At 46.8% G+C, this 27,589-nt stretch overlaps 1 protein-coding gene and 1 long non-coding RNA gene across 3 annotated transcripts in view; both read left to right on the top strand.

The window, feature by feature from the left end:
• The first annotated feature begins 10,671 nt into the window (after positions 1-10,671).
• On the top strand, positions 10,672-11,083 carry LOC116493294. 2 transcript variants are annotated; one of them, XR_004253736.1, is made up of 3 exons: positions 10,672-10,749; positions 10,878-10,932; positions 11,017-11,083. It is a non-coding gene; the product is annotated as an uncharacterized LOC116493294 (long non-coding RNA). The 2 variants fall into 2 exon arrangements; XR_004253735.1 differs by having other exon boundaries at positions 11,000-11,050.
• Positions 11,084-19,130: 8,047 nt separating this feature from the next.
• The window catches only part of UBE2Q2 (ubiquitin conjugating enzyme E2 Q2), a 41,725-nt gene continuing 33,266 nt past the window's right edge, over positions 19,131-27,589 (top strand). The window contains exon 1 of the mRNA XM_032194711.1: positions 19,131-19,386. Within this exon, the coding sequence (XP_032050602.1) occupies positions 19,201-19,386 (186 nt within the window). The 5' untranslated portion in view covers positions 19,131-19,200. The remainder of the gene's footprint in view (positions 19,387-27,589) is intronic.

A 27,589-nucleotide genomic window follows, 5' to 3' on the forward strand; every position in this document is an offset into this window, starting at 1 on the left:
GTATTTATGTGTTATTTACCTAGTTTCCTACTCTGAAATGTACTTTAAGATCATCTGCTGAAAAAATTAATTTCCAAAATAAGCTTTTTTGATATTTATTTTTTACAATACTGACAAAGGCACAGCCGGCATGTGGTAAGGAATTGTCAATGAAATTGTGAGGATATCGTTCAGCAGGGTTTGTTAGTGCATTAAAACACAATGCCTATATTAAATGTAGTAAAAAAGTATTCTGTTACCATCCCATCGATTGGGTGTGCTATAAAGCAGATTTAACACCAAACTCTCATCTCACTTCTGCCATTGAAGGGCCCTGGGCTACAAATACACATCTACTGCAAGTTTCCTTGTGGAGGAAGACAGGGATATTTATATTTGCAGGACGTTTATGTAAGGTGCTGCTGCCAGAAACATCTGAGCTGGTGCATAGGTAGGTCATTGGCAGGGTGTTTTGCAAAGCATTCACAAACAATTACTTATCCAAGGCTGCAATAAAAGCAGTTGGGACGAGAGTGTATTTCGCACTGGATTTAAGGTATCGTTTACCTTCATACCGCAGTAAGAGGGGATGTGCTTAGTGCAAGTTGCAAGGGTGCACTCTTGTGGCTAAGAGGTGATACACAGGGTATAGGTGGAGTTGAAATCACCTGTTTGTTAGGAAATTGAATACTTTCACACAAATAAACAGAAGAGTAATTAGCTCTGCCAGAAAAAAAAAATCACTGCAGCATCACTGTACTGTATGAGTTCCCAGGTTGTGGGAACTTTGCTTTGCTCTGCTGGAGGGTGCATTTGTACTCCTGTTTCTCTGAAGTTAAGGCCAGCTGCTGTTTGGCACGCCTCACTGTTTGCTCCCCTTGTCAGCTATCCGTAGCTGCATCCCAGCCAGCTGTTTCTCTCTGCCTCTTATAGGAGGGGAGCTGTCAAAGGGCAAATATCAGTGGAGACACAGCCAGCTGTCTCCCCGAGGCATGCTGCATGCTTAGTGAGCCTTGCAAACCATGAAGCTCTGTCTCTGCTGCCTTTTCTCAGCAAACAATAGAAAAACCCCACAGCTGAAGCTGCACATGATTGTCTCCTACCCCTGCCTTGTGATATTTTCAAGGTTTACTGCCAGGAGAGGATGGCATGAGAAGGAGCTGGTGACCAATGCACCTATGAAATATTAATGGTAACTACTGAGCAGCAAAATCAGAGCCAAGGAAAAATCAACGGAACCAAAACCAAACAAAACCAAAGCAAACAAAACACATAACAACAACAAAAAAAAAAACAAGCTCATGTCAGAGAAGTTGCCAAGAACTGCTGCAGGTTGGTTCAGTCATCTTTTTTGTTTTCTTTGTTCCTCTTCTGTAACTCACAGGAGACTGTATGCTTCTTTCCCACTGATGTATCTTCCTTGTGTGTTCAGAATGATTCTTTTTTAACTGTTTGCTGGGGTGTGATTGAGAAGTATTTAGCATGAGTGTCCATCCCATTCCTGCCACTGAAGGGCCCTGTGCTACAAATACACATCTACTACACGATGGGGATGTTTGCAGGACTTTTATGTAAGGTAGTGCTGCCAAAAACATTTGAGCTGCTGCATAGGTAGGTCAGTGGCAGGGTGTTGTCCAAACACTTCTGACCATGTTTTGCAAAAGAAAGAGTAGTCAATTAACTAAACCAGTGAGTAATGTAAAAGGTTAATACCAAATAAATGTGAAGAATGTTGCAGCAATCTGCCAAGCAGTTGGCTTGATTATACCTATGACAGATGGATCCCAGGTACCAATGCCAGTAACTGATGTATAGAGAAAAACATAATCTGTTAACGCTGCCTGTGCTTGTCATACAATCTCCTTCTGAAGATAAGTGGCTCTGCCCAGCTCCCAAGAGACCCAAAGCTCCCGTCACAGAGTCACTTTGAGCAGGACTTCCCAGCATAATCAAGAAAACATCATCTGAAAGTGACAATAGAGACAGGTTTGATCAAAATAGATTTGAATGGTTTCCAGGATTTGTAGTTGAAAATAGGGAGAAAATGAAACAAATGGAATATTAAAAGCAGGAAAAATTAATGACCGTCATTGCTTCTCCAAACTGTACATTTTTCCCCTGTGAAAATGTGTCAGTTGAATCAAATGGAGTAGATTAGCTTCGGAACACTGATATGAACATATTTTCCTTTTACAGCCATAAATTGCAGCTATTACCAATGGATCTGTATGTCAGACTGTCCTGTGCTGCACTCAGATGGTGAAGCTCTTCCCCACAGCTCTGGGTGGCTGTCACACAGAATTAATGCCCTGGCCCATACAAGTCTGAGCCAAAGCAAATACTGGCAAGCAGATGAAGACCCATAGGAAGAAAATACACATATATATTTCTAGATGCTTTTTCAAAATGTAAAAAATGTTATAGGTCTAAAGAAGAGTGAAATGATCAGGGGACTTCTAATCCCATGCTGGAAATACCGTGTGTTTGAACAGATGTTGAACAGGAAAATTGGTGTGATTTAAATTAATAGAATTAGTTGTCTAGAAATAGTACACTTTGCTTGAACTTTAGAGTTCACTTTAATTCAGAATGCATTACCTGAACTAACACATCACTTTGGGAGGACAAAAACCGTCCCTTTCCATGGCAACTCATAAGGAATTATCTTTGAAGGTCCAGATTTTCAGTCTCCTCTGGACGAATACAGACCCATAGTAGCTGCAGTGATGTAATGAGAATGCTCCCGGTTTACCTTGTTGTCATGGACTTGTTGTACTGAGATACCTGCCAAAGAACGTAGTGTTTCCCAGTCTTAAAGCTACCTTGATATCTTAAAAATATTAAGAACTATTTTCTCTACTCCTTTCCAAAAAGGTTGTCAGGTTGTTTTCCTTTTTGTACTCACGTTTTACAGATTTTCAGAATATGTCAAATTTCCAGAGCAAACATAATACCCATTTAATGAACCAGCTAAATCTGCTCTGAGCTCATGTCTCCCACTGAGGTGGGCATCCCTCCTACTTTCAAGGCCGGGGTCAGCCCACCGAGAGTGCTGGCTGAGACTGTCCCTGTCTGTGGCAGCCTCAGCTGCGGTCAGCAGATGATTTTCTTGGAAATATGTTCCTCTCACGCCATCTCCTGGTCAGCTCTTTGGGATTAACTAACTGTACTTGGGGCTCCTCCTCCTCCTAGCCCTTCCCTGGACTGCTCCCCACAGGAGGTGAATCGAGATGATTAGATGTGCTTTTTGGTAAGATTGTTACTGTGCTCTTTCCTTGTCCCTACTGCTTTCCCCTGGCTTTTGACAAACACCAAACGTGCTGACAGCACTTCCTTAGGCATAAATGTGTTGAAGAAAGTTGTTTGTATTAAGCATTATCTGCTCCTAACTGTACAGGTCATACTGGGAGCTCCATGTGGATATTTAGGTCTCTTTCTTGAGGCAGGCTTTGCTATAAAGGGTGACAAACATTCACATCAAGGAGTTTAGCAAGGTAACTTCTCCATAATTGCTTCCACAGAAGTACTGTGTAGCTTCCTGTGACTCAGCCGTCAGATGCTGCCCGTTGGATTAGACTGGTGCCTAGAGAAGCATTTTGAGCTGCTGGGGGAGAAGGCTTGAAAGTGTGGAGGGGTTCTGATCTCACCGCGGGGGACTGAAGAGCAGTGAGCCTGTAACTGGATTGAAACATCAAAAGCAGCACCAGAGATCTCGCTTATCAGCAACAGACTGGAGCAGTGAGAAACTAAAAACAAACTAACAACACCTTCTCCTGATCCACCCTCTTCTACATCCTCAGTGGCGGGTCCCTTTTTGGAGCTGGCTCTGCTTCGACATGGGGCAGCTGCTGGGCTCTGCTCACAGAGGCCACCCTGCAGCCCTCCTGCTACCAAAACCTTGCCATGTAAACCTAATACAGCATTTCAGCATTGGACACACTGAATTGCTTTTTTGCATTTCTAGTGACAACATCAGCAGCAGACAGTAATGAGCAGATGAAAACTTCTATTTAGGTCAAGAAGAATTCAGTGCCTGGCTCCCATGATAGGCTATAAGCATGCGGTGATTACTTCTGGTATCAAAAACATTTGTCTGTTGCTCCTCTGGTGTATAGGTGGCACCCAGCATTATTGCCTGGTGTGTGGCTGACTGCCAGTAACCGAGCAGTTGCATTTTGAGCTGTGAAGTTCTCATGTGATGTGTGGGCATCAGGTAAGGGTGATAGCCTTCAAAATGGCTATCTGCAGCTGCTAGAAAACCCGTGTCTCCAGAAAGTACAAAATACATTGAATCAGAATTGGATTCACAAAGGTGATTTGTGGATAAGTGAGTCTGAAGTCCAAGCATTTGTTTCATGGGAAGTTAACAATAACAAAAGCTCCAACCCCCTGAGAAATGTGTGCAGGTTTGTCTTCCACTCAGTCCTTCCCCTGAAGCAGGGCAGGGAGAGGCTGACTAGAGAGATTTGTTTCTCCTGAATGTGCAGGCATTCAGCGAGGTTTTGTGTGGCTACTGAGGATGTTTCTAATCAATCCTAGAAAAGAGGACAAGAACCTGATGATGTAGCTATCACCGCACCCTTTAAACAAGAATGAAGTTCTGCATTGCTCCTGTAGCACCTGGGCAATGCCGCTGAGACAGAGCAGGGACAGAAGAGACCCAGGTTGCAGTAAATGATGGCCAGCAGCTCAGCGGGGTGGCAAAATGGGCCCTTTTGATCATGTTCCTGAGACTGGTCACTGGCCTTCTGGCTGCTGCTGGAGACAGATGACTGTCAGTGCTCTTCTCCCATCCCTCTTGTAAGTTGTGCTCTGCCAAAGTAACTGCACATACAGGCACTCCCTAACCTAGTTCTGTCAGAATAATGCAGGTTAGGTGAAGGTTTTGTATTTTTTTTTAATAGGGGATAAGTAGCCTCAAGGCCAGGTTCCCTCTCTCAACTCTTATTACAATAATAGCATGCGACGTTGGTATTACGCTCTACAGAAGTGTGTGTCATCGGCTCCTGATTGGACTTAATGCCTCTGTAAGTAAAAGAAACACAGAACAAAAAGCCAGAGATTTTATAAGCAAATAGTCTCTCAGAAATCTGCCAGTTCCTGGAAGAGTTAACTCATTTAGCATGCTTTTTGTGGGACATATTGATGACATGGACGTGTTCGCAGCAGCTGTGGATGCTGCAGTAACAATGAGCAGAGGCAGTTTATCAGCGCATCAGTTCTTTTGCTGGTATAAAAAGGAGCTTTAATTGGACTAATGATGATGGTCTCGATCTAATGCTGAAGCTATCTGGCCATCACAAAATTATCTTTGAGTGAGCTCATCTGTTTTGCAAGGAAGAAACTCATAATCTCCCGGGGTGGGAGATATGTTGGCTATTTATAGTCACTGCGTTTATTTGTAAGGAATATCTTGACTTCACAAGTGCAGTGCCACTGATCTCCCTAGTAAAGCATTTATCTGAATGTAAAGGGAGTTGTTTGCTACGGAGCCAGCCCCATGCTTACAAGGGCCATTCAACAGATCTGCAGCGCTGCCTCTCGTTTGCCTGTAGAAGCAGGTGGTGAATCCGTGTGTCCTGAATGCGGAGCAGCCTGAGAGCCAGCCTGCTCTCTGAGAACGAGACAGGGAAACCGAGAAGACAACGCTCCTACGAACGTGGCTGTGACTAGCTGAGGTGAACACGGGCGTTGGAGCAGCGAGGAGAGCGCTGCAGCCAGCTGGCTGAGGGAGGCAGGGTTCATCCTGCCCAGCTCAGGAGCAGGCTGCTCTTACTGCAGGGGCAGAGGTCACATCTCACGTGTTTCCCGTCTGGTTCCAAGCTAGCTGGGCTGGGGTTAGCTGTTGGTATTAAGTGGTTTGGTTTTGCTTTCGGCACCTGCTGCCACGGGATGGAAGGACCATCCTGGTTACATTTGTGGGGATTGCTGAGGACCATGGAGCTAGCTGGAGACATTGCCCAGGGAGCAACCCTGCTGGCAGCAGGGGCAAGCACGCCGTTAGTGAATCAGAAAGCAGAAGTGGCAGAGGACTAGAGCAAAGAGGGCTCTGCAGAAAGGGACCACGACACCTGTGTTGCTGCCTTCTACCTGGCTCTCAGCTTCCTGCCTCGCAGCTGCAGTGTCCCTCAGCTGTCAGCAAGCTCCTGGGCTGCTGCTGGCCCTAAAAGGATAATGTGACCTGAAGTCTGACTTTATTTTTCCTCCTTGGAGCATGCAGGAATAGAGAGGGGAGCAACACTCCCTTTTATGCACTCTCTTTGCTTGCTTTCAGCCTGCTCTGCTGAGGCCTTCCCTTTCCACCCCTGGGCTCGGTGACTGCACAAAGATAAGCAGATGGGTGCACAAGGTACGTACAGGATAAGCTCTGACCGTGTCAGCTGAAAAGGCCAGATATAACAGTGTTCCTTTAAAGCATAATCCTTCATGTCGTATCACACTTGGTTGTTATAGAAACCGTGACATCACCAAGATTTACAGCTCTGATCCAGCAAAACAGTAGAACATTTGCTTTTAATATAAAGTATGTGCTTAAATCCCAGTTATTTCTGTGGCATTGGTTGTGTACCTTAGACCAAAGCCTACACTTCAATATTTTTTTCTAGATGAAAGTGATGTGGCCCCATAGAACCCTCTGGCTGCTTTAGTTAAAGTGAAATCTGCCTGCATGTGTCTCAGTCATCAAAATTACAAATTCAGGACTGGTCTAAAGATAGTACAAATACAGGATTTTTTAAAGAGAATATGTTGGAAATTGAATGCTTGATTAGATTGCATCCCTGTCTCTGCTTCTGCAATCCGAAAAAGTGTCACAGAATCACAGAATCACCTAGGTTGGAAGAGACCTCCAAGATCACCCAGTCCAACCTCTGACCTGACACTAACAAGACCTCCACTAAACCACATCACCAAGGAATTCTAATCACTTGAATAATCTGAGTTATTTTCATAACTAGCTCCAATGCTTAGGACGTTGGATGTTTTTTAGTTCTATTGAATGAATGAAGAGAATTCCAAGTAGAAAACTCTAGAAAATGTGGAAATTTGGTTGTAATTTCAGTCTGACACAAGCACTCATGCTTGCAAGTTAAATAACTTCTGATGTAGCTGCTCACAGGGTATTTTGTGCTTTTCTTTAGAGGCTCATTTTCTGGATTGTTTAAGAATTGCTATTATTATTTTAAGGTGTGTTTTGTCACTCAAAGTAGCTGAGAAAAGTATGAAAACATTCTTGTGTCTCCAAGAAAATAAACACAGACTGAAGACAGTTAGTGCCAAGGAAACATGCTGCTCTGCACATCTTTGATACGTGAAGGTGGCAGTAACCCCGCAGTGAGATCGTGTGTTTGTGACTGCTTCTGCCAGCAGCAAAGCACAAAGATCCCAAAGGCACTGGCTTTTGTGGAAAAGAAAAACAGGGTAATAAATGTGGCTGAGTCACAACTCACTTCCAGTTCAGAGGATGCTTGTAGACAAATCTCTGCTATTTACTGAGCTCCACCAGCTGGTAAATCACTGCGTACTCCTAAAAGCTCCTCTTACCAAAAGCTACATTTTTGTGAATGGAGAAGGGACTTGGAAATGTTCCTGGCTTATCTCCTTGCCTAGAGAGGAAGCTCTAAGCCTTTGTAGAACTATGTGAGGGTAAACCAGTAAGTATGCTGTTGATTTTGCTGACTCCAGAGTACCTGGACAAAAAGACAATCTTACCTCTAAAAAATGTCACTGAATAGTGTGGCTGATGTGAAGAATGAGTATTTCTGGTGAGCTGGCTTGGCTCACGAGCCCAAGAGCCATGCAGAGGGATAATTCCCCAGGTTAGTTGTTTGGGCTAGAATTACTGCATAAACTTCCTTAATTTAAGCCCTGATCAGCCGTCAAGAAGCTGAGCCAGGCAAAGGGCAGAGCAAATCCCTTCTCTCTTACCCGGGGGACTTGGGGTCAGTTTGGACTGACAGCTGGGTTTAAGACCCGTGCAGGGTTCCAGCACAGTCCCTTCAGTGCGTTTTAGGCATGACACAATAGCACTGAGTGTCTTGAAGGCTCCAGAGAAAACTGAGAGCACCGACACAGCCGCTGCCACCCTGCACAAGCATCTCCTGGTGCGGCCTGGGCGCTGCTGGCCCTGCAGGGCGCTGGGTGGCGGTGTCAGCTCGCTGCAAGGCACCCGGGCTGCCTGCACAGCCAGCAGCAATCCTCGCCAAGCTCACACCCTGCCAGGGCTGCTTGTGCTGTCAGAAATTGGAGCCAGTTACTTAGCCGTGTGGTGAGATTCACTTCGGGACACGTCTGCCCAGAGCAGGTTTCTAAGCAGGCTCTAATGGGCATTTCTTGGCTACAGCTCACCTTGCCCTGCTTGCCTTGCTACCCTGAAGCCGCAGCCTTTTCCTTTGGCCTTCCCCATCCTGCCCACCTCCATCCCTATCTATCCTTTAGCTGCAGTGTTCGTGTGAGGCTGGTTCTCTGAGCCAGGCAGCTCTTTCTCAGACACTCAGGGGCACGTTAAGTCTTGTCTAGAGAAGAAAATCGTCCTGGTGAGCGTATTGCCCCACTGCATCCTTGCAGGTGTCACACACACGCTGTGCCGTGTCAAGGTGGTTCTGTGCTGTGCCTGCAGCTAAGGTGAGTGCAAGCCAGATCTGGGATTGGAGCGTGTCAAAGAGGATCTTTGTGCACAGCCGAGGAGCTCACTCTGGTGGTTAGCCCTTTTAAGTCACCCTTCACAGGTCTGTGCTCCGAGTCCCGCCCCTTGTTGATTTTCTGCTGAGATCACAGTGCAGTGCTGCAGGTACAGGTTTGTCTCCGTGGTTATCAAGGAGCTTTCCTTTCCTCATGCTATGGCACTGACAAGCAGCACCTGATGTACTGACCTTGCTCTTACTGCCCCTTGAACACGTTGGCCTGTTCAAACTGTATTTAATATAAACATTATATAATTAAAACCAGAAACTGTTCCACAAACTTTCTAAACCTCAGGCACTGACTAGAGGAGAGAAGCCGCTCCCCACCTGGGCAATAGCCGTAGAGGCTCGGTCTTGCCCTGTGCACAAACCAGAGCTCACCTATATGAACAGGGCATTAGCCAAAAACATGGACTCCCTTTGGGAGCACTTCTTGAGGCGAGAAACTGGTGCCAGCCGTGGTTTTTAGGGTCCTCACTAGAGTTCGGCTCAGTGTTCTCGGGCACCGGGCGCCCGGGCGGCCATGTTGGTGTCCAGGGCTCGCCGGGAAACGTAGTTCTTGGGAGAACGCACACCGCTGGGCTGAGCCTGATAAAAACAAACAAACAAACAAACAACAAAACCGCCGCTGCTCCTCCTCCTGCTGCCTTGCTCCCTTCTTGCGCTCTGCCCCTCCCCTTCCCCAGATGCTTGGGGTGGGTGCCAGGTAGGGCCTGGCGGTGCCTGAGCCGCAGGTGTCCCAGCAGAGCTCTTTGTGCCTGAGCTGCTCTGTGTGTGGGGGCTTTGCTGCTCCTTCAGCCAGGGGCAGGGCTCCTCAGGGGAGGCAGAGCCTGCGGGCTGCTGCGTTTCCCAGTGAAGAGAGGTAAGGATGTCTTCTTGAGGTAACAACTAGCGGGATGTTTTAGAGTAAAGCAATCTGTGTAGTAGTAGGTGCCTTTACTGCACGCATCTCTTCTTCAGGTGAGTAGTTGTCACAGCATGCTCATGGATGGGAAGGTGACGTTACTTTGCGTGTTTGCTCTGTGGTTCTAGGTACCTTATGATTTTTGCAGAATTAAGGGGCTTACTGTGAATGCAACCTTATGCCTTCACCTGTCTGTCAAATATTATCAAAGTTACAACCTTGGTGGTAAAGTGATGGAGCAGGGCTTAGGGAAATGTATCATCCAAGTTCCCTGTGCCAGTATCTATCTGAAAACAGCAACCATAGGCATGTAAGGTGTAGTCTTTTTCAGGATTAGGGACAGTTTGTTACATTTTTGGAGCTTTTTCCTGCTATTTTGCTGGCTGTAGAGACTTTAGACCTTGTAGCCTTATAGATTTTAAGTGCTTGGAATTCCCTTAATAGAGGGATATTTAGCAGAGGTTGCTGGCTAACTTGTTTTTGGGACATGGTGGGATACGCTTCCAGTTTTGGGTTATGTTTTAATCTCTAGATATATCAAGCAATTTGTATAATGCTCCAGAGGATTCACAAAGAGCTTCAGTATGCACCGCAAGGGGCTTGGTGCCCATGTGGTCATATTGCCAAGAGACTGAGCAGGGTCACCTTTTTCAGCTGTAAAGGATAAGTCTGTGATGCCCCCTGTTGGGGCTGCTGTGCATTCACGGCCTGTTGGCATTTGTGGACCTGAGGGTTGTGGTTTTTTTAAATTTTTATTTTTTTCTGTCTCTGGTCTCTGTGCTTGAGTCTTCTGCAAGGAGCTGTCCTGGTTGCATGTCCATCACAGATATGACATTCTGTTTTTGTTTCTCGTAGCCCAGGTCATAGAATCATAGAATATCCCGAGTTGGAAGGGACCCATAAGGATCATCAAGTCCAACTTCTGGTCATAGGCATGGACTAAGCCGGAAACTTGAACGAGCCAGGAGGGTGAGTGGGTGGCACTGTGGGGCAAGAGTTGGTGGGTTGGTTTCGTTAGTCCGTTTTGCCTGGTGCGCAGGCTTGGCAAGCACCTTGTGACAGCAGTGTGCATCTCCTGCTACGTTCCTGTGTCACGTCAGATGTCAACGGTTCCAGTTCCTGAAATGCTGGAGATGCTCAAAGTGCAAGAGGAGCAGGGAGTGTGATGCATCTCTGGGAAGTTAGGTGAGCAAAGCGGTGGTATTGGGTTGGAGGACGTGGGTCTGGGGCTTGGCTACTGGGGTAGGGAAGAAGAGGAGTGGGTATAGACTGTTCTGTGGATTGTCATGTTTGTACTTTCTCCTTGGTCTAAGCCACATGACCTTGCCTCGGCATGGCGAATGGAAGCACTAAACCTGGATCAGGAAGGTGAGTGGAGAAAAGGTGGAAAACGGGCATGGGTTTCAGTTTGGTAGTCTATCCGCCCCCCCTCTAGGTGACTCCTCTTTTCAGGGGATGAAGAAGAAACTGTCAACATCCTAGCTGGCCTCTGTGGTCCGCACTGAGGATGGATCCTGACCCCCTGAGAAGTAAGTCAAGGGGCAGATACTATGTGTGAGGGATGGTTGGCGGGGGGTGGGGAGTTGTCTAGCAGTTGTCTATCTGACTGAGTAGCAGAGCAGGGCAGTTGATGACTCTTTTGCTTCTCAGGAGGGTGTTGCATTGGAAGAAGTTTGGCTGGCGTGCCAGTGCCTGATGGCACTCTGCTTCTGCAGGGGAAGAGGAGCCTTGTGCCTGAAGCAACATTCTGGCTAGCCTTTGTGTTCCTTGTTGAGGATGGAACCTGCCTCCCAGCATTGCCAAGGTAAGCTGGGGGGCAAATGCTATGTTTGGGTCAGGGTCGTGAATGGGCACGCAGCAGGGCATGTGCTTTGAAGTCGTTGCAGTGGATGGGGCCTCTCAGGATTGGTCATGGTCAGGCAGAGAGGGTGTGTGGGGGTCTGTCAGGTACAGCGTGAGCGCTGCCAGGCAGGGCAGTTCCAGCTTGGTGTCTGTGTTCTGTGTTGTCTGTGCTGTGCTGTTGCTCTTGGTGTGGTCTGGGCACTGCTGGCCCTGCAGGGTGCTTCGGGCTGCCTCCTGAGGGTGGTGTGGGAGCTCTGTGTCTGGTGTCAGCTCGCTGCAAGGCACCCGGGCTGCCTGCACTACTGGCAGCAATGCTTTCCAAGTCCAGGCCTTGCCAGGGCTGCTCATGCTGTCAGAAATTGAAGCCGGGTTACTTAGTGGTGTGCTGAGATTCACTTTGGGATGTGTCTGGCCAGAGCAGGTTTCTAAGCAGGCTCTAATGGACATTTCTTGGCTACAGCTCACCTTGCCCTGCTTGCCTTGCCATCCTGAAGCCGCAACCTTTTCCTTTGGCCTTCCCCATCCTGCCCACCTCTGTCCCCCCTTGCTGGCTGCTCTGAGGCAGCACTGGCACACTCTGCAATTGCTGCCCAGGGATATTGTCTCCTCCATCACTGCACCAGGAAGTTTGGTCCAGCATTCAGGTCGTGTTTTCTCCTTCCCAGTTTATTTTTCTTGCTTAAATCCCCAGTTGCCTCTCTGTCTCAATGCTCAATAATTCCTGTCTTTACTTAGTGCTCGCAGTGCTTGGAAGCCAGAACACAAACGCAGGACCGTGCATTACATCCACTTCTGGTTACAATCCAGTCATGTGCTAGTGTGGTGGAGGGGATGATTAAGATCCTTCAGCTGCTTCCCTCCAGCCTTTTTGCTTTCCTCCTGTCCCCATGGGCATTAGGATATCTCTGTTTAACTATCCTTTAGCTGCAGTGTTCGTGTGAGGCTGGTTCTCTGAGCCAGGCAGCTCTTTCTCAGACACTCAGGGGCACGTTAAGAGTCTTGTCTAGAGAAGAAAATCGTCCTGGTGAGCATATTGCCCCACTGCATCCTTGCAGGTGTCACACACACGCTGTGCCGTGTCAAGGTGGTTCTGTGCTGTGCCTGCAGCTGAGTGCAAGCCAGATCTGGGATTGGAGCGTGTCAAAGAGGATCTGTGTGCACAGCCGAGGAGCTCACTCTGGTGGTTAGCCCTTTTAAGTCACCCTTCACAGGTCTGTGCTCCGAGTCCCGCCCCTTGCTCTGCTGCTTGTTGATCTGCTGAGATCACAGTGCAGTGCTGCAGGTACAGGTTTGTCTCCGTGGTTATCAAGGAGCTTTCCTTTCCTCGTGCTATGGCACTGACAAGCAGCACCTGATGTACTGACCTTGCTCTTACTGCCCCTTGAACACGTTGGCCTGTTCAAACTGTATTTAATATAAACATTATATAATTTAAACCAGAAACTGTTCCACAAACTTTCTAAACCTCAGGCACTGACTAGAGGAGAGAAGCCGCTCCCCACCTGGGCAATAGCCGTAGAGGCTCGGTCTTGCCCTGTGCACAAACCAGAGCTCAACTGTATTAACAAGGTATTAGCCAAAAACATGGAATTTTATCTATAATATGTTTTTTCATTAGACAGTTTGACGTAAATATCGTAGGATATACACCCTCAGTAAGTTTGCAGATGACACCAAGTTAGGTGCGTGTGTCGATCTGCTTGAGGGTAGGAAGGCTCTGCAGGAGGATCTGGATAGGCTGCACCGATGGGCTGAGGTCAACTGCATGAAGTTCAACAAGGCCAAGTGCCAGGTCCTGCACCTGGGGCGCAACAACCCCAAGCAGAGCTACAGGCTGGGAGAGGAGTGGTTGGAGAGCTGCCTGGCCGAGAAGGACCTGGGAGTGATGGTGGATAGTCGGCTGAATATGAGCCAGCAGTGTGCTCAGGTGGCCAAGAAGGCCAACGGCATCCTGGCTTGTATAAGAAGCAGTGTGGCCAGCAGGGCTAGGGAGGTGATCGTCCCCCTGTACTCGGCTCTGGTGAGGCCGCACCTCGAGTACTGTGTTCAATTTTGGGCCCCTCGCTACAAGAAGGACATGGAGGTGCTTGAGCGGGTGCAGAGAAGGGCAACGAAGCTGGTGAGGGGCCTGGAGAACAAGTCCTACGAGGAGCAGCTGAGGGAGCTGGGCTTGTTCAGCCTGGAGAAGAGGAGGCTCAGAGGCGACCTTATTGCTCTCTATAGGTACCTCAACGGAGGCTGTAGTGAGGTGGGGGTTGGCCTGTTCTCCCACGTGCCTGGTGACAAGACGAGGGGGAATGGGCTTAAGTTGAGCCAGGGGAGTTTTAGGTTAGATGTTAGGAAGAACTTCTTTACTGAAAGGGTTGTGAGGCATTGGAACAGGCTGCCCAGGGAAGTGGTGGAGTCACCATCCCTGGAGGTCTTCAAAAGACGTTTAGATGTAGAGCTTAGGGATATGGTTTAGTGGGGACTGCTAGCGTTAGGTCAGAGGTTGGACTCGATGATCCTGAGGTCTCTTCCAACCTAGAAATTCTGTGATTCTGTGATATGGCAGGATAGATTCTGAAACCAGCCACAGCATCTGCTCTGTCTCATCTAGCCAGAACTGATGGTGGAAGTAGGAGGAAATATGGAGAATCCTGTGCAAAGTAAGAAGTGAGAGACATGGGAAGGAACCGGGAAGGGGTGAGGGGTTGTACAGCATGATACCAAGCAAGATGCAGTGGTACGGTGGTATAAAACCAGAAATGTGTAGGAAACCAGGAGTCACTAGGTTTGTGGCTTACAAATCAAGTGGTTGTTTTGGTTTTTACCATTTTAATTTTTTTGTACCTCTTGGAATTATTTTGTCTTCATTTTATGCAGAATGCCTCTCTGTTAGCTGATAATTTCGTTAGTCATAGTCTCTTGTAGATCATTGTGAAAGTCTTGAGATCAGCTCTAACACAGCACTACCATGATCCGTTTAAAAATGATAAATACTTTTCCCTGCTCATTAATTTTCTATTTTTATTCCTTGTTCACAATTGTTAAACCAGTTCCCAAACTATGTGGGTGCTGTACCAAAAGAAAATTGAATCAAAGTTATTTATGGATTGTTGTGATGCAGTCTTTCAAAATTTTTTTAAAAGCCCCATATGTAGGTTCTGCTACATCCCTTTTATTCTCTGATTCTGATTCACAGACTTTAATTCTATAGGAAGTACCACTCTTTGTGAAGGGCAAATAAAACTACTTGTGAGTCTTCTATCCTTCATCTGTTTTAGTGGCTTTTTGTGCTCATAATTTGTTCCTAGTGGAAAACGAGTGAGGTTTGCAGAATGGCATTTGCTAGGGTCATTCTTTTCCAAGGTTTGTTCTTGCATTTGTTTCTCTGAGACTTCTGGGTTTGTGACTTTTTTCTCAGTAATCAGGTAACCTCTCATGTTGCAGGCCATCTTTGTAATGGAGAAAAGTATCTCATCTTCTGTCCTTCTTTTACCTGTAAAGATAAGAGGATTACTTCTTAAAATGTACTTGGCCACTTTTTTTTTGACGCTGTATCACCAAGCTTGTATTGACATTTGAAGGTTCCTTGATGCAGAGTATGTCAAGGATCCCTTACCAGCTCCTGATAGGTCTTGACCTGTGCTCTCTGGGGCCCTGCGAACTCCAAATCAGAGAGTGGTTGAAGATCTCTGGCCTAGCTCACCAGTATTTTGATTCCTATGGATGCTGTATGACCTTGGTAAAGCATGGCCTGTCCTGTTGGGATGACAGCAAGAAAGAAGTGTCTGTGAGGTGCACTTGGGAGCAACAGAACTGACATTAATCCCTTCCCATAAAAACCTTTAGCATGAGCTCTCCACCCAGCGATGGACTTATGCTTATGCTGCTGACAGACAGCATAAGCAGGACACATCCCAGCACTGACACCAGCTCACTGCGTAGCCTTGGGAAAGTCTTCAAGGCTGGGTCAGAAATTAAATTAGCTGAGTTACTGCAGTGGTTAGAATGTGGTTGGCTCCGAAGACTGACTGTACACCTGGTTCTGCAATGTCCCTGCCTCCCAAAATGTATTTGACCTCAGTGAGGCAGGATCGCATGCCAGCTTTGGTATGATACCCGTAATGTTTGTGTTGGTGCAGCACTTTTGACGTTCTGCAGAGTGTTTGACTGGGACAGCACTGCCATGGGCACTGCTTTGCTCCCCCAAATCTAAACTTATCTACAAAAAGTAGTAACAATAACTGAGAAGCCCCGCATGCTGTGTGTGTGGTTGCTGAGCTGTGCTTGATTTGTCTTTTCTAAACTAAGTGATGTGGTGACATCTGTCTGTGCTTGCAGAGTCTGAAAGCAACAGCTCTGACCTGCCCCGTTAATCTCAGTGCCTGCCAACCTGGATGCTCTGTGCTAATACTCTAAATATTGACCAAGTTAACTATTTTGCTGCCTAGCAAAACAAGGAAAGGGGAAGAAGTTGCACATTTAGCTATGGCTAAGATTGCATCTGTGCTGAGTTCTTGATCTGGGGATCTGTCCATTTCCCTGTCTTCCCCTCCAGCCAAAGGTGTTCAGCAGGACTGAGCCTGCCATCTGACCTCTGCTCCTATCCATCCCTTTTAAGCTTCTGTGATGACAAGGGAAGCTAAGCTTGCCAAGCCCTGTAAGGCTTAGGACTTTATGGATCCCAGGAAGGGGTGTGAGGCTTTTGAAATGCAATTCTGTAACTGTTGCAGTCTTTAAAAGTAAAGTGGGTATTTGAGGAGGTAAGCAATCTCAGGGTCCTCTGTATACTGAGTTTCTTGAAACTGTATTGTCCATCAAATGCACTGACAATGTTTTTCTAAAATGCTTTGGAAGTGACTTCAAGTGACTGAAGCTATGACTTAGACGCTCCGAGCTCAGAAGCTGACATGAAGGCACAGCTATGGTGATCAAGACAGGTTGGATTGCATCTCGGAGAAGCAGGATCCTCTTGACTCACTGTCTTTCTGCCTCTGCCAAGGTTCCAGGTAAGGTTTCCTGCCATATGCTTCTCTATGTGGGTGTATCAGCCATTATTTGTCTTTTCTGGTCTCACGTTCTGATGCTACCTGGGAAAACCTTAAAGTATCTCTTCAATTCCAAGATCAGTTATTATCAAGTTACCTAATAAATACCGGGGAAAAGAAACAAAGAGGGCTATGAAAGTATGTTACATTCATAGCAGAGAGGTTTGGCCAAAAGTGCAGAGCCCAGGAAGAGGAAATCTAGATGCATGACATCATGGAAACCACTCTCTATTTATCAAACATCTACAGGCAGGAAGAAAGGTAGAAAAAAAGTGGTGCTTTCAGGCAGTATAGATCAAGGAAACCAAAGAGCATCTGTAATTACTGGAATCTCATACAGTGCTCTTGAGGGTCTTTACTGATAATAATTTCTTTTATTACTCAGAGATGTCAGGTCTTTCCCCACGTGCATTCGTTTTGGTCTTTGGGAAATTCAGGATTTCCTGAGTCACCTTGTGACCAATGTAAGATTCATGTTTAAGCCCTTCGGCAAGTCCCTGAAGGAAGGAATAGGAATGAATCAGACATGATGAACAGCTCTTTGCACCTCTGCAGCAGTTTCTGTATTCCAGACAGCAAGGCATCCCCGATGTGTTCTCAAGGTCTTTAACACAGAAATGAATTCGCAGGCAGAGCTATGCCCTCCCAGCTTGCACAATGCCTGCTAAACATGGAAAAGCGCAGCAGAATTTTGGGGAGTGGTGACAGTGCAGCTGCATGTTGCTTCTTGAAGCCTGCAACAAAAAGGCAGACTGAAGGAGCTGGGAATGTTCTCTTCCAGACTTAAACAGCATATGGCTTGCAGGACGCACTTGGCCGATTAAGCAGTTTGTTTGGCCTGCCAGATGGCCAGGATACACCATGATGTTTGGATCTTTGGGTGCCTGAGAGAGGTTGTCGTGCCTTCCGCCAGCCAGGCAGGTAGCACAGCCATGGCAGCCTCCCTGCCCACCAGCACACCCGCACCTCGCCACTGCCCAAACAGGTGGGGGGTGCAGCAGAGGAGAGAGGCAGGTGGGAATGCTGAAGGAGGACGAGGAGAATGGACGCCCAGAGGTAGGGATGGCCAGAGGCAATTCTGGGGAGGACATGACGAAAGGTGCGGTTTGAACTCACTAAGCCTCCCTGCTGCGGTGAGGCGTTCTAGGCCAAAATCCTATCGTCTGAGCGAAATAGGGCTGAGTCACCAAATACACTTCTCTGCTGTTTCACGCATCACATCACGTAATGCCTAACAAAGTCTGGTTTGTTTGGTTTTGCTTCCAGTGTTCCTATAGAAAGGCTCTTCCAGGCCTTCCTTTTTTAATAGGTAGACTTGTAATTTTCTGCTGTTTGTTTATGGAGTACGTGCCCTTTGCTTACGTCTTCCCTTATCTCTTTAAGGTCTTCACTTTGCCCGATGACGCGTTGGCAGACAGCTGTCATATCTGCTCTCTGTCCTTGCTTTGCAGACTAAAGAGTCTGAGCTAACAAGACAGTTCAGCCCTTCTAGGAAGGCTGAGTTGCACACACTTTACAATAGGCACCTTTCAAATGATACTCGGAAAAACAAAACAAAAAACAGGTCTTTCAACTCTTTGGACTTTCTGGTATCTTTCATTCAGAGTTTTTAGCTAGTGTCAATCCTTCCTGGCTGGTTTTGCAGCAAAGTATGTTCTTTGCGGCTCTCTTTGCTGGAAGGACAGATTTCAAGCCCACAAATCAATAAGACTTCCATATGCTGCCATGTGGAGTTGGGCATGTGCATGACTGTTTTTCTGGATCAAGATTAGAGTTCTCACCACTTGAAAAGATTCAGCTTGTGGTTTGTGAAGCGCTGCCAGTTCCTCTGGAATTAAAGATTTATATAAAATATCAATGTTTTTAAAAAAAAAAAAAAAAAAAAAAAAAGGAAGCCATTCCGTTTTCCAGCTTTGTGTGTGTGTGCACGTGGTACCACGTTAATTAAAACTGGTTGGGAAACAAGAGGGACTCTGCAGCAGTGCTCCCTGTAGTGCGTAGCCCCTTGGTGCTGTTCGAGCCTTGCTCCTTGTTCCCAGGCGCACAACCGTCTGTGGACAACGCAAAGACGGAAAGTGACAAATAAAGGCGAGGAGACGGGGTGTCCCCGAGAAAGAGGGGCAGCATCGCTTCGTCCCTGCGCGCAGTGAGTATCCGCTTGGCTCTACTCTCAGGCTTCGCTGCGCTTGTCTTCGGGTAAACCGAGCGCGCTGTTCCCGAGGCACTGGGGAGCGAGGCTCGCACTTGTAGCGAGCTGCTGGGGCTGCACCCGAGCGGCTCCGTGCGGGGCCGAGGGGCGCGGGGCGGCCCAGGTGAGCGCCGCGGGGCGGGGGCGGCCCCGGGGGAGGAGCAGGGCCCGGCCCGGCCCCGCCGCGCTCCCCGGGCAGCGGGAGGAGGCAGGGCCGGGCCGGGCCGGGGCGGGGCGGCTGGCGCGGGGCTGGCCCAGCCCGGCGGGGAGGGAAGGAAGGAAGGGAAGGAAGGAAGCGGAGCGGAGCGGGCTGCGCCGCTGCCCTTTGAAGCGAGCGGGCGGGCGCCGCAGGCCGGTCCCGAGGCAGCCGCCGCCGCGCTCGCCGTCTCCGCGCCGGCCGGGGCTGCCCCGGCCCCCCCCCCCGCCCGCCGCCATCTTCCGCCCCGCGGGCAGGGCCAGGGCCGGGGGCAGGGGCAGGGCCGGGGCCGGGGCCGGCCCGGGCAGAGCAGCCGCGGGGGCGAGGCGAGGCGGCGCAGGCCCGGGCCCGGAGCCGCAGCCGGAGATGAGGCCAGGATGTCGGTGTCAGGGCTCAAGGCCGAGCTGAAGTTCCTCGAGTCCATCTTCGACAAGGACCACGAGCGCTTCCGCATCGTCTCCTGGAAGCTGGACGAGCTCCACTGCCAGTTCGTGCTCCTGCCGCCGCCGCCGGGCTCCGGCCCGCAGCCGCCGCCGCCGCTCACCATCCACTGCAACATCACGGTGCGGGCCGGGAAGGGGCCGGGGCCGGGGCCGGGCAGGGCAGGGCAGGGGCCGCCCTCGCCATTGTGTGCGGGGCGCGGGCAGGGGGCGCGGGGGGTGACTCAGCAGCCGGGGCCGGCCGGGGGCCTCCGCCCGCCCGGGGCCGCTTCCCCGGGGGGCTCCGCGCTCCCCTCCCCGCTCCCGGCCCCGCCGCGGCGCGCACAAAAGTTGGCAGCGCCCCGGGCCACGCTCCCCGCCCCGCCGGGCCGCCCCGGGCCGCCTCACGGAGGGGGCAGGAGCCCGGCCGGCGGCGGGGCAGCCCAGCTCCGGGCCCCGGCGGGGCGAGCCCGGCGGGCAGGCGGGGGCCGGCGCTTTGCTGAGTGCGCCACACCGCCGCGGCCTGCGGCCCCGGGCCCGCTCCGCCCCGGGCCGGGCGGGGAAAGGCGGCTGGGGGCCGGGCTTCGCTTCCCTTCCTTCCCCTGCTTTCCCTTCCCGTCCCTCGGGGCTCAGGCCCTTCAGAAGTTTAATTCTCCGCACGCTCAGGGCGCCCTCGCTCCCCTGCCCCGCAGCCGCCTTCCCGTGACGGTGGCGGTGAAAGTCGTGAGGGGGCCGGGCGGCAGCCTCCAGGCTGAGGGACCCCCGTGTGTGCTTTGCCTTGGGCCATGGCTCTGTTTTTTCCTCAAACTTTCCTACAAGGAGTCGGGGGGGTGGCAGATAAAATGGTCAGTGTTGTTTGCTGTGGTAAAATCCTCTGGTTTTAAAAGTTACTGGTTAGGGCCTAAATTTGCCAGAGGATTTGGCTGGGGTGGTATCTGTGACTCACGGACAGGAAAGCGCTGGAGGTTTGCTTTTACTGGGCTACCTCTACGTACAGGTGAACTTAGATGCATCAGCTCTGTTCAGCTTAAAACTATTGAAAAGTTCTGACTGGGTAAAAATACAGTTAGTATCTTTGGGTTGCATAAGCTCTCAAGGCTCCTTTTGTCTGTAAGATAATGAAAGTTTCAGACTGTGGGGGTGGAACCATGCATGTAAGTCTAAATACCTGAGTACTGAAAGATGAAAACATGCATGCAAAGCAGGCAGAGCTCGTAATCTTGGTAAGAGCCTGACTTGCTGTAAGGTGATAAATTGAAGCGGACGTGTTAAGGGAACCTTCTCATGACAACTAGCTGTGAAACCTAGAAGTCAGTGCTGTGTTCGTAGGACAGGTGTTCGTGTTAGCTGACTGCTGTAAGACATAAGATTTTGTTAATGGTAAAATGAGCAAGTTACTTTGATGTTCTTGTTTTTAGGTACGACATATCAGACAACAGATTGAATAAATAATATTTAAAGAAAGTTACACAATAGGGAGTATTTCATTACTGAAAATTCTGGCTGTCTGCCCCCCCAGCATGATCTCTTTCATAAATATCTTCTGTAAGAATTAAATGAAACACCTGATGATTGTACACCCTCAGCAGGCAGTTGATTTCAATGGGTTATGTTTTCTTGTCAAGTGACAGCTAACAGGGAAGCCCAGCAGTAAGGCCTAATGTTTTTGTGCCTTGGATTTGTGCTGTTGTGTATTTTTGCTTCTGTTTTGTCATAAGTATTTCTGATGGTAATTCTTACTTAATCTGCATCGAGATATGCCCGCCTGCTTGTAGGCCTTTGGTTGAGGTGTGCCAGAGCAACCAGGAAACAGGCTTAGGTCACAGTTGGTATTTTTATGTGTCATTGTGGAGACTGGTTCTGTAGTTGGCCACTGCAGTTGCTTGCCCTAGAAGTCAAGAGATCTTTTGTGTGTCATTGGAATTGTGGCACGCGTGCTTCCAAAAAGAACAGGAAAATAGCTGTTTGAAACCTTAGAGCCAAGGCTGCTGCTTTGAAAAGAAGCTGTATCCGAGATTCTTGAAACTTGTGTCTCACAGTTGTCTCTGAGCAGCTTGGTTTTTTCCAGTGTTGATTAATTTTTGGCTCTTTGAGGTAGGTGGCTATTTTCCCCCTCTGCGAAAAATAAATGGGAGAGGGCAACTTGAGATACAGAGGATGGTTCTCTTGATACAAGTGGGAAGCTTGTGAGAGAGCCAAAAAGAGAAAGCTGTCCTCTGGACTTCTGTCCTAGTCTTTTGACACAAGTCTTAAAACTCAAAGTGTGAAAGAAGTTCTGTTTGTCTTTCTTCCCTCCCCCCCCATCCCTTCCCCCCCCCCCCCTAAATTGAGTCTATTGGCTCTGATTCCTAATTGCCTCCAGTTTGTTTTTTTTCTGTAGGTACTGTAAGTGAGAAAGGTGTAAGTCTTGTTAACTGTGCTTCATTTGGTGTGCAGAGCTTCTGGAGAGCTGAATCAAGGTACTGTGGGAACTAGAGCTTCAAATGATGGTACTAAAATAAGCTGGTAAGACTATAAAGATAGCAGTAAAGGTTTATTTGAGGAGACTCACTCTCTGCCTCAGAAGCAGTTGCCCTCATGCTCTGGGTGTGTAGTGAAAATATGTAACTTTGTTTGTGTGCTGCTTGTAACCAGTTCAACCTCTACATTAATGATAAAGTCTTCAAGGATATTTCTCTTACTCAACAAAAGCTTACATTAGTTTGAACATCTGGTCACTCAATGCTATTAAGGGGAAGAAAAAACACAAAGGTGAATAATTGCTTTTATTCCTTTTGGTTTTATTTGGGCGCCTTAATATTCTAGCTAAAGTGAAAGCTGTCTAGCAGTATGTACAGGTGCTGAAGTTACTGGATGGAGAAAAGTCTGGTAGGGAAGGAAGCTTCCAGTAGCTTCTGCGCTAAGTCTGAAAAGAGATGTTATGAGTTGCTCTGATCCTCACAATGGATCTCTTTCTTTTTTCCAATCTAGAGAGAGAGAAGGCAGAGGAAGGAGGAAACATTCTCCTGGAGAGGTGAGGGAGAATACCTGCTTAGGAACTGTATGGATCTCTACCAGTGTCCTTGACTAAATTCCAAGGTTTGATTAGAAGTCTGCCGTGGAATTTCTATGATATTCTGATTGCCTGCATTTGAGTTTGCAGAACTGTCAAAGTTAAGCATTTGCTGCAGCATCCTAGGGACAGTCTACCTGTGGTACTGAGCAGTGCTTCTCATTGAAGCGAGATACACTTCACTTGATAGCTTTCTGTTTCGTGAAGTGACAGGCAAGCCTTGCGAAGGTCTGTCCTTCCTTTCTTCTGGCAGTGATCTATGTTGGAATTTAAGTGGTTAATCTGATTATTTTAAGAGGCACTGTAGGGTGGAGTCACCTCTGTCAGAAACATTGCTTCTTATGCCTCAGAACTATCTAATTATTGAACTTGTTCAGGCTGTGTACCTTCACATTCCCGTTCTGTTATGCCAACAGCAGTGTCTCCATTCTGGAGTTTTATTTCTGTTTTTTTCAGGCTTCCTTTTCATTCGTGTAACAGCAGTGTTCCAATTAATCGAGTTCCATAAACCAGTGTTCTTTACAAAGCATTTTTATTTATCCTGGTCATGCATGTCTTTTGAATTAGTGTCAAATTAGTGGCTTTACTCAGAGTAGTGTATTCTTGATTATTTAGATCAATGCACTCTTTTTGGTACCTTATCAAACTTATATACCAGTATTCCAATTCCCCTATTATTTGGGGGGGAGGGGGAAAACACTTTGGACTCCTAAAAGTGGAGGAGGAGTACATTCCCCCTCCCTAAAGCATATTTTTGATCTGCAGAGAAGCTTGATGATAGGATCTCTCCACTCATAGACAAAATTTCCATTGAATTCTGTGTCCTTAAGTACCACTTGCAAGGTAGGGTAGGGTTTGTGCCAGCTCTATGTAGGTGCAGATTTTGCCCAAACAGATGCTGGGTTCTGATGTGTAATGATATCCCTTGTACATTTACAATTCAATCCACGTGATATGCCTGACTTCGGTATGCTCTTGCTTCCCTGCTGTAAAGAAGTATCTTCTGCTTTCACTGAAAAATGCCCTGCTGCTAAATCAGTTGAAGATCCTAAGAAAGACTTGAAAAAGGTGCTGACTACAGATAATTGCAGTTGATGGGAGGAGACTGTTCTCCCTTCCGAACCAGAATGGATGAAAACATCTTACCTTTGAAACTTCTGACAAGTTGGGTAGATACAGAAAGTGAGTATATTAGAGCATAGGATAGTTCTTCAAAGGCATAGGATTTTAATATCAAACACTCATAGCCTAGACAGCTGATAAACTTTTATAAAGGCTATTTATTTGTACACAGAACTAACCACGTAATGAATGAGGCTTCCTGTTCAAGCCACAGAATTTTTTTTTAACATCACCACATGTTCTGTAGTGAGCTTGAGAAATTTGTCTTGCAGTCTATGGATACAAGGATTAAACAAAAGCATACAGAGCTCTACCTTCATAATGCATGCTTTTCTGACTCTCATTAGGTATGCTTTCAGTTTTAAAAAAGGCACTTGAGTAAATTCTCCAAGATAACACTTAGGCAATAGATGCTGAGAAGTTCAGTCTTGTTTTATTTATCAAAACAAAATTAAATAAAATGCGAAGAGTGAGGATGCTAACTGCTGTCTGTCCCAAGACTATGATTGGAAAAGGAATGATGTGAGAAGGAGAAATCCTTCATCTCTGGAAGACATAGGATCTTAGTGTCTCTTGCCACAGCTTACTTGTGCTATGTGTGAAAAGCTGTAGCTAGCACTTAGGAACTTTGCAGGTCAGTTGTGCTCTTCCCTCTCTAATGTGTGAAGTGCTCCTAAAATATCCTAGAAAGCCCCAGTGGTGGGCTTCAGATACAAACACTAGCATATGTTAAGACTTTATTCTACAGGAAATTGCCCTTACTACAGATGGGTTGCTTACTGGAATTTCTTGTATAAATTGTTTCAGAACTGGGACCGTTTGTGGTCCTCACAGGAGCTCTCCCTGCCTTTAGATAGTTGAAAGAGTTTTATAAAAGAACTATATTCTCTTTATTCAGCATGCTGCTTTAACTGTTCTAGGAGGTTTTTGTCCAAGATTGAAAGATGCCTGGTGATTTTCCTTAATATTCAGTAACTTTAAAGAAACTAAAACTGCGAGTGGGGTGACTTCATTGACTTCACAACAGTCATTTGATGTTTTGTGATGGTTGCATTTGATTTGTATTGTCAACAGTATTTGTCAAAATAGGGAGTTGGCATTACCTTTCTTATCCTATAGGAAGGAAGAATACACTTTTTTTTTTAATTGGGAGTGGGAGGTAAAATTCTGACTCTTCTGTCAAAGCTTTCTGTCACTGAAATAGGAATAAGAGAGTAGTATATGAGGTGTGTCCTGTTCTCCAAATAAGGCTGCACTTCCAAATTCACTATGGCAGTCTGTCTGCAATGGGACACTGTAAAATCAGAAGTTATTAATGGAGTTGATCGCTTGTGCTCTTATAAAGTAACTTCTTTCTGTTGGACTTACACCTGCAGGTTCATTCTAGTTTTTGGTCTGTCATATGCCTGTGGATGTTGGTTATTGATGACAGGTTGGTACCCTCAAATGTGTATTAAAAATTAGGGTTGATAGGAAGAACAGAGTGTGATTGGGTCCGGTGCGCTCCGTAATCCTGCTGATCCCATAACAGCAAAGGCTGTGTGCCTTGTGAGGTGGCCAGAATTGATTTTACTGGATTAAGAACCTGGCTGGCACATAAAAATTCTTTACTGGGTCATTGTTAATCTGGATCGCTTCCCAGTCTGCTTCAGCATGTGGCTGCACAGACAGCTGTACCAGCACAACAGAGGGCAAAGGAATGAGTGAATGCCGGGGAACAGAGCCGCTTGTCTGAGCCCTCAGTGGTACTTGGGATCGCTCCTGTATGGGAAAACCTGAGCAGGTGTCAATCCCGTGGGTTTACACGGGTGTCTGGTCTGTGACAGTGATGCCTAAATTGAGAGAACTGGACTTGAACAGTCAAACTGGAATTAGAGTTTACCTGTAAAATCAAATTCATTTCAGGAAAATAGAAGATGGAGACAGTTGTCTGGATAGTGTTTGAGCTGTTTTAAAAATGGCAATAAGAGTTAAAAGTTCTGAATAGGAACAAATATTGGTAAAGGCTGATGAACAGAAAGAACTGCTGTTTTAGTTGTGCCTCTGTGGATTACTGTGCAGTGCTGTCAGGTTGTTTGCCTTTCTGTGGTTCTGAAAGGTTATAAAACCCTGAATTCCTTGCTGAAGCTGATTTATTTTAGATTATGAATGGGAATACGTCATTTGAAGAGAGATGATTGCTTATTATTTAATAAGCAATCCGCTGTAGTTCTTCAGCTGTCAGCTCTGTAGGAGAAGTGAAAATGACCTGTCACCAGCTCACAGAAGACACCTGGAAAACTAAATGACTGATTACAGTAAGGAGATGCTATTTAATGTTCAGATGTTATGTCAACCTGCCTGTATGTGCCTGTAGTGCGGTTGAAGCTAACAGGAACAGAAGAGTTCTCAGTTGCACTTCGCTGGAAGTGAGCATTTAGCATATGTTGTGCTGGTTTCCTGTTTCCAGCTGTAATCTCTAAGTGTGGTACTGAAGTCATGATACTACATGTTTTGTTTCTTCTTTATCTCATGCATACAAGACACCCTGGTGTTTTAAGTAAGCGTAGAGAAGTTGGTGTGTGATTTCTTGAGATTTAGTTTAGGCTATGTTCTCCTTTTTCCCGGATCTCTTAACTTCTTAACCCATCTGAGAGAGAGTGTGTTGGAGTTGCAGATTTTCCGATAGCTTCTTCACTGTGTATTCAGAAAGACTGTTTGTGAAGGGAGAGGAAAGTTGTCAAGTTGTGAGAGGGGCAAGTGCACCATGTCTCCAATAGGATTGGGACGAGCTATTTGGGCACTTGAAAGGCCTAGATTCTCTGAAGGTACAGAGAGTGGAGAGGAGGGAGGGCAAGCCTGTATTTTTGGGTGACAGCAGAAGTGACATCAGACTTTTCACACTGAGGATAACTGTCTTAAGTGTTAAAGGCAAGAGCACATCTCCTGGGGAAATTGTTCTTTTGAAGTTATATGGGGGAAGAGTGTGGTGTGTTAGAACTGCTGCTAGCCTTACAAGAAGCCATTCTTGGCTACTCCAGGTTTGTGAGACTTACGTTGATGATTTCTAGAAATACATTCAGAAAAGGTGTAGTTAAAGAAATAGGTGATAAATAACTCTTGATGGTTATAAGAAGTTGATATGTTTCAAGAAACTGGAATTCTTCAGCGACTTTCTACAAAAGTCTACCTGCTAATGACAAAGGAAGAATATTGAAGAATCTGATTTGCAGAGTAACTTTATCTTTAGCACATTTCTAGCTACTTACTAGATAAACCATTGCCAGCTTGAATGCCTATATAATGCATGGTTTAAAGAACCTGTGGTGGCTGAGAGCTCTAAACCAGCCATACTCTGACTGTCAGGGTGGGAGTCCAAGCCCACAGTGGTCAAGGTTTTTTTTTTTTGTGTGTGAGAGAAAGTGAGATGGGACTGCTGTGAGATGGTGTGTTTTTTGTTTTTTTTTTTTTTTTTTTTTTTTTTTGTTTTTTTTGTTTTTAAAAAAAAAAAAAAAAAAAAACATTGGATTCGAGTCTTGGCTCTGTAAACCTTCTTCCTGATAAGCAAGTTACCTGATGTTAAGTGATGATGCATTCTGTGCTTAATTTTCAGTGTAGATTAGCTTTTTCTTGCTGTTAGTTGTACTGGAGAATGAATGTTACATAGCTCACTTAACTGGGTTGGTTCTCAACAACAGCTTGAATTTTTAGAGGCTACACGCTGCTCTTGAACAGCTGTTGCTTGCAATGCTGTTAGCCAAGTTGTGCTTAGTGTTAACGTTTAGAGCTGTATTTGAGCCGTGGTATGTTATCATTTGGTGGATTTTACTTGGGGTTCATTACAGAAATGTTGAGTATTCATCTTCTCTGCAAATTTCTTTTAATGGATTGTTAGATGGCATATTGCATTATGATGGTGACCTGGAGAATAAAATGTTGCTTCATGATGAAGATAAATAACTTTGTTTCTATCAGAAAAGTCACATTTTTGTATTTAAGCTTACAGCTGGTATTTTAATTCTGTGCAGTTAGGGTATACTTGACAACATACACCCCCCCCTGCGTTTATTTGGTAAGGGGAGTGGATGAAGTTGTGACAACTGATAAGGCAGTCTGATAAAGCTCTTTTTCCAAATGTATTGTGCACTTTCATGCATCAGAATTGACAAGTGGGGCATTTTTCATAGGCTAAAG

The sequence above is a fragment of the Aythya fuligula genome, chromosome 11 (assembly GCF_009819795.1).
Source record: "Aythya fuligula isolate bAytFul2 chromosome 11, bAytFul2.pri, whole genome shotgun sequence".
Lineage (NCBI taxonomy): Eukaryota > Metazoa > Chordata > Aves > Anseriformes > Anatidae > Aythya > Aythya fuligula.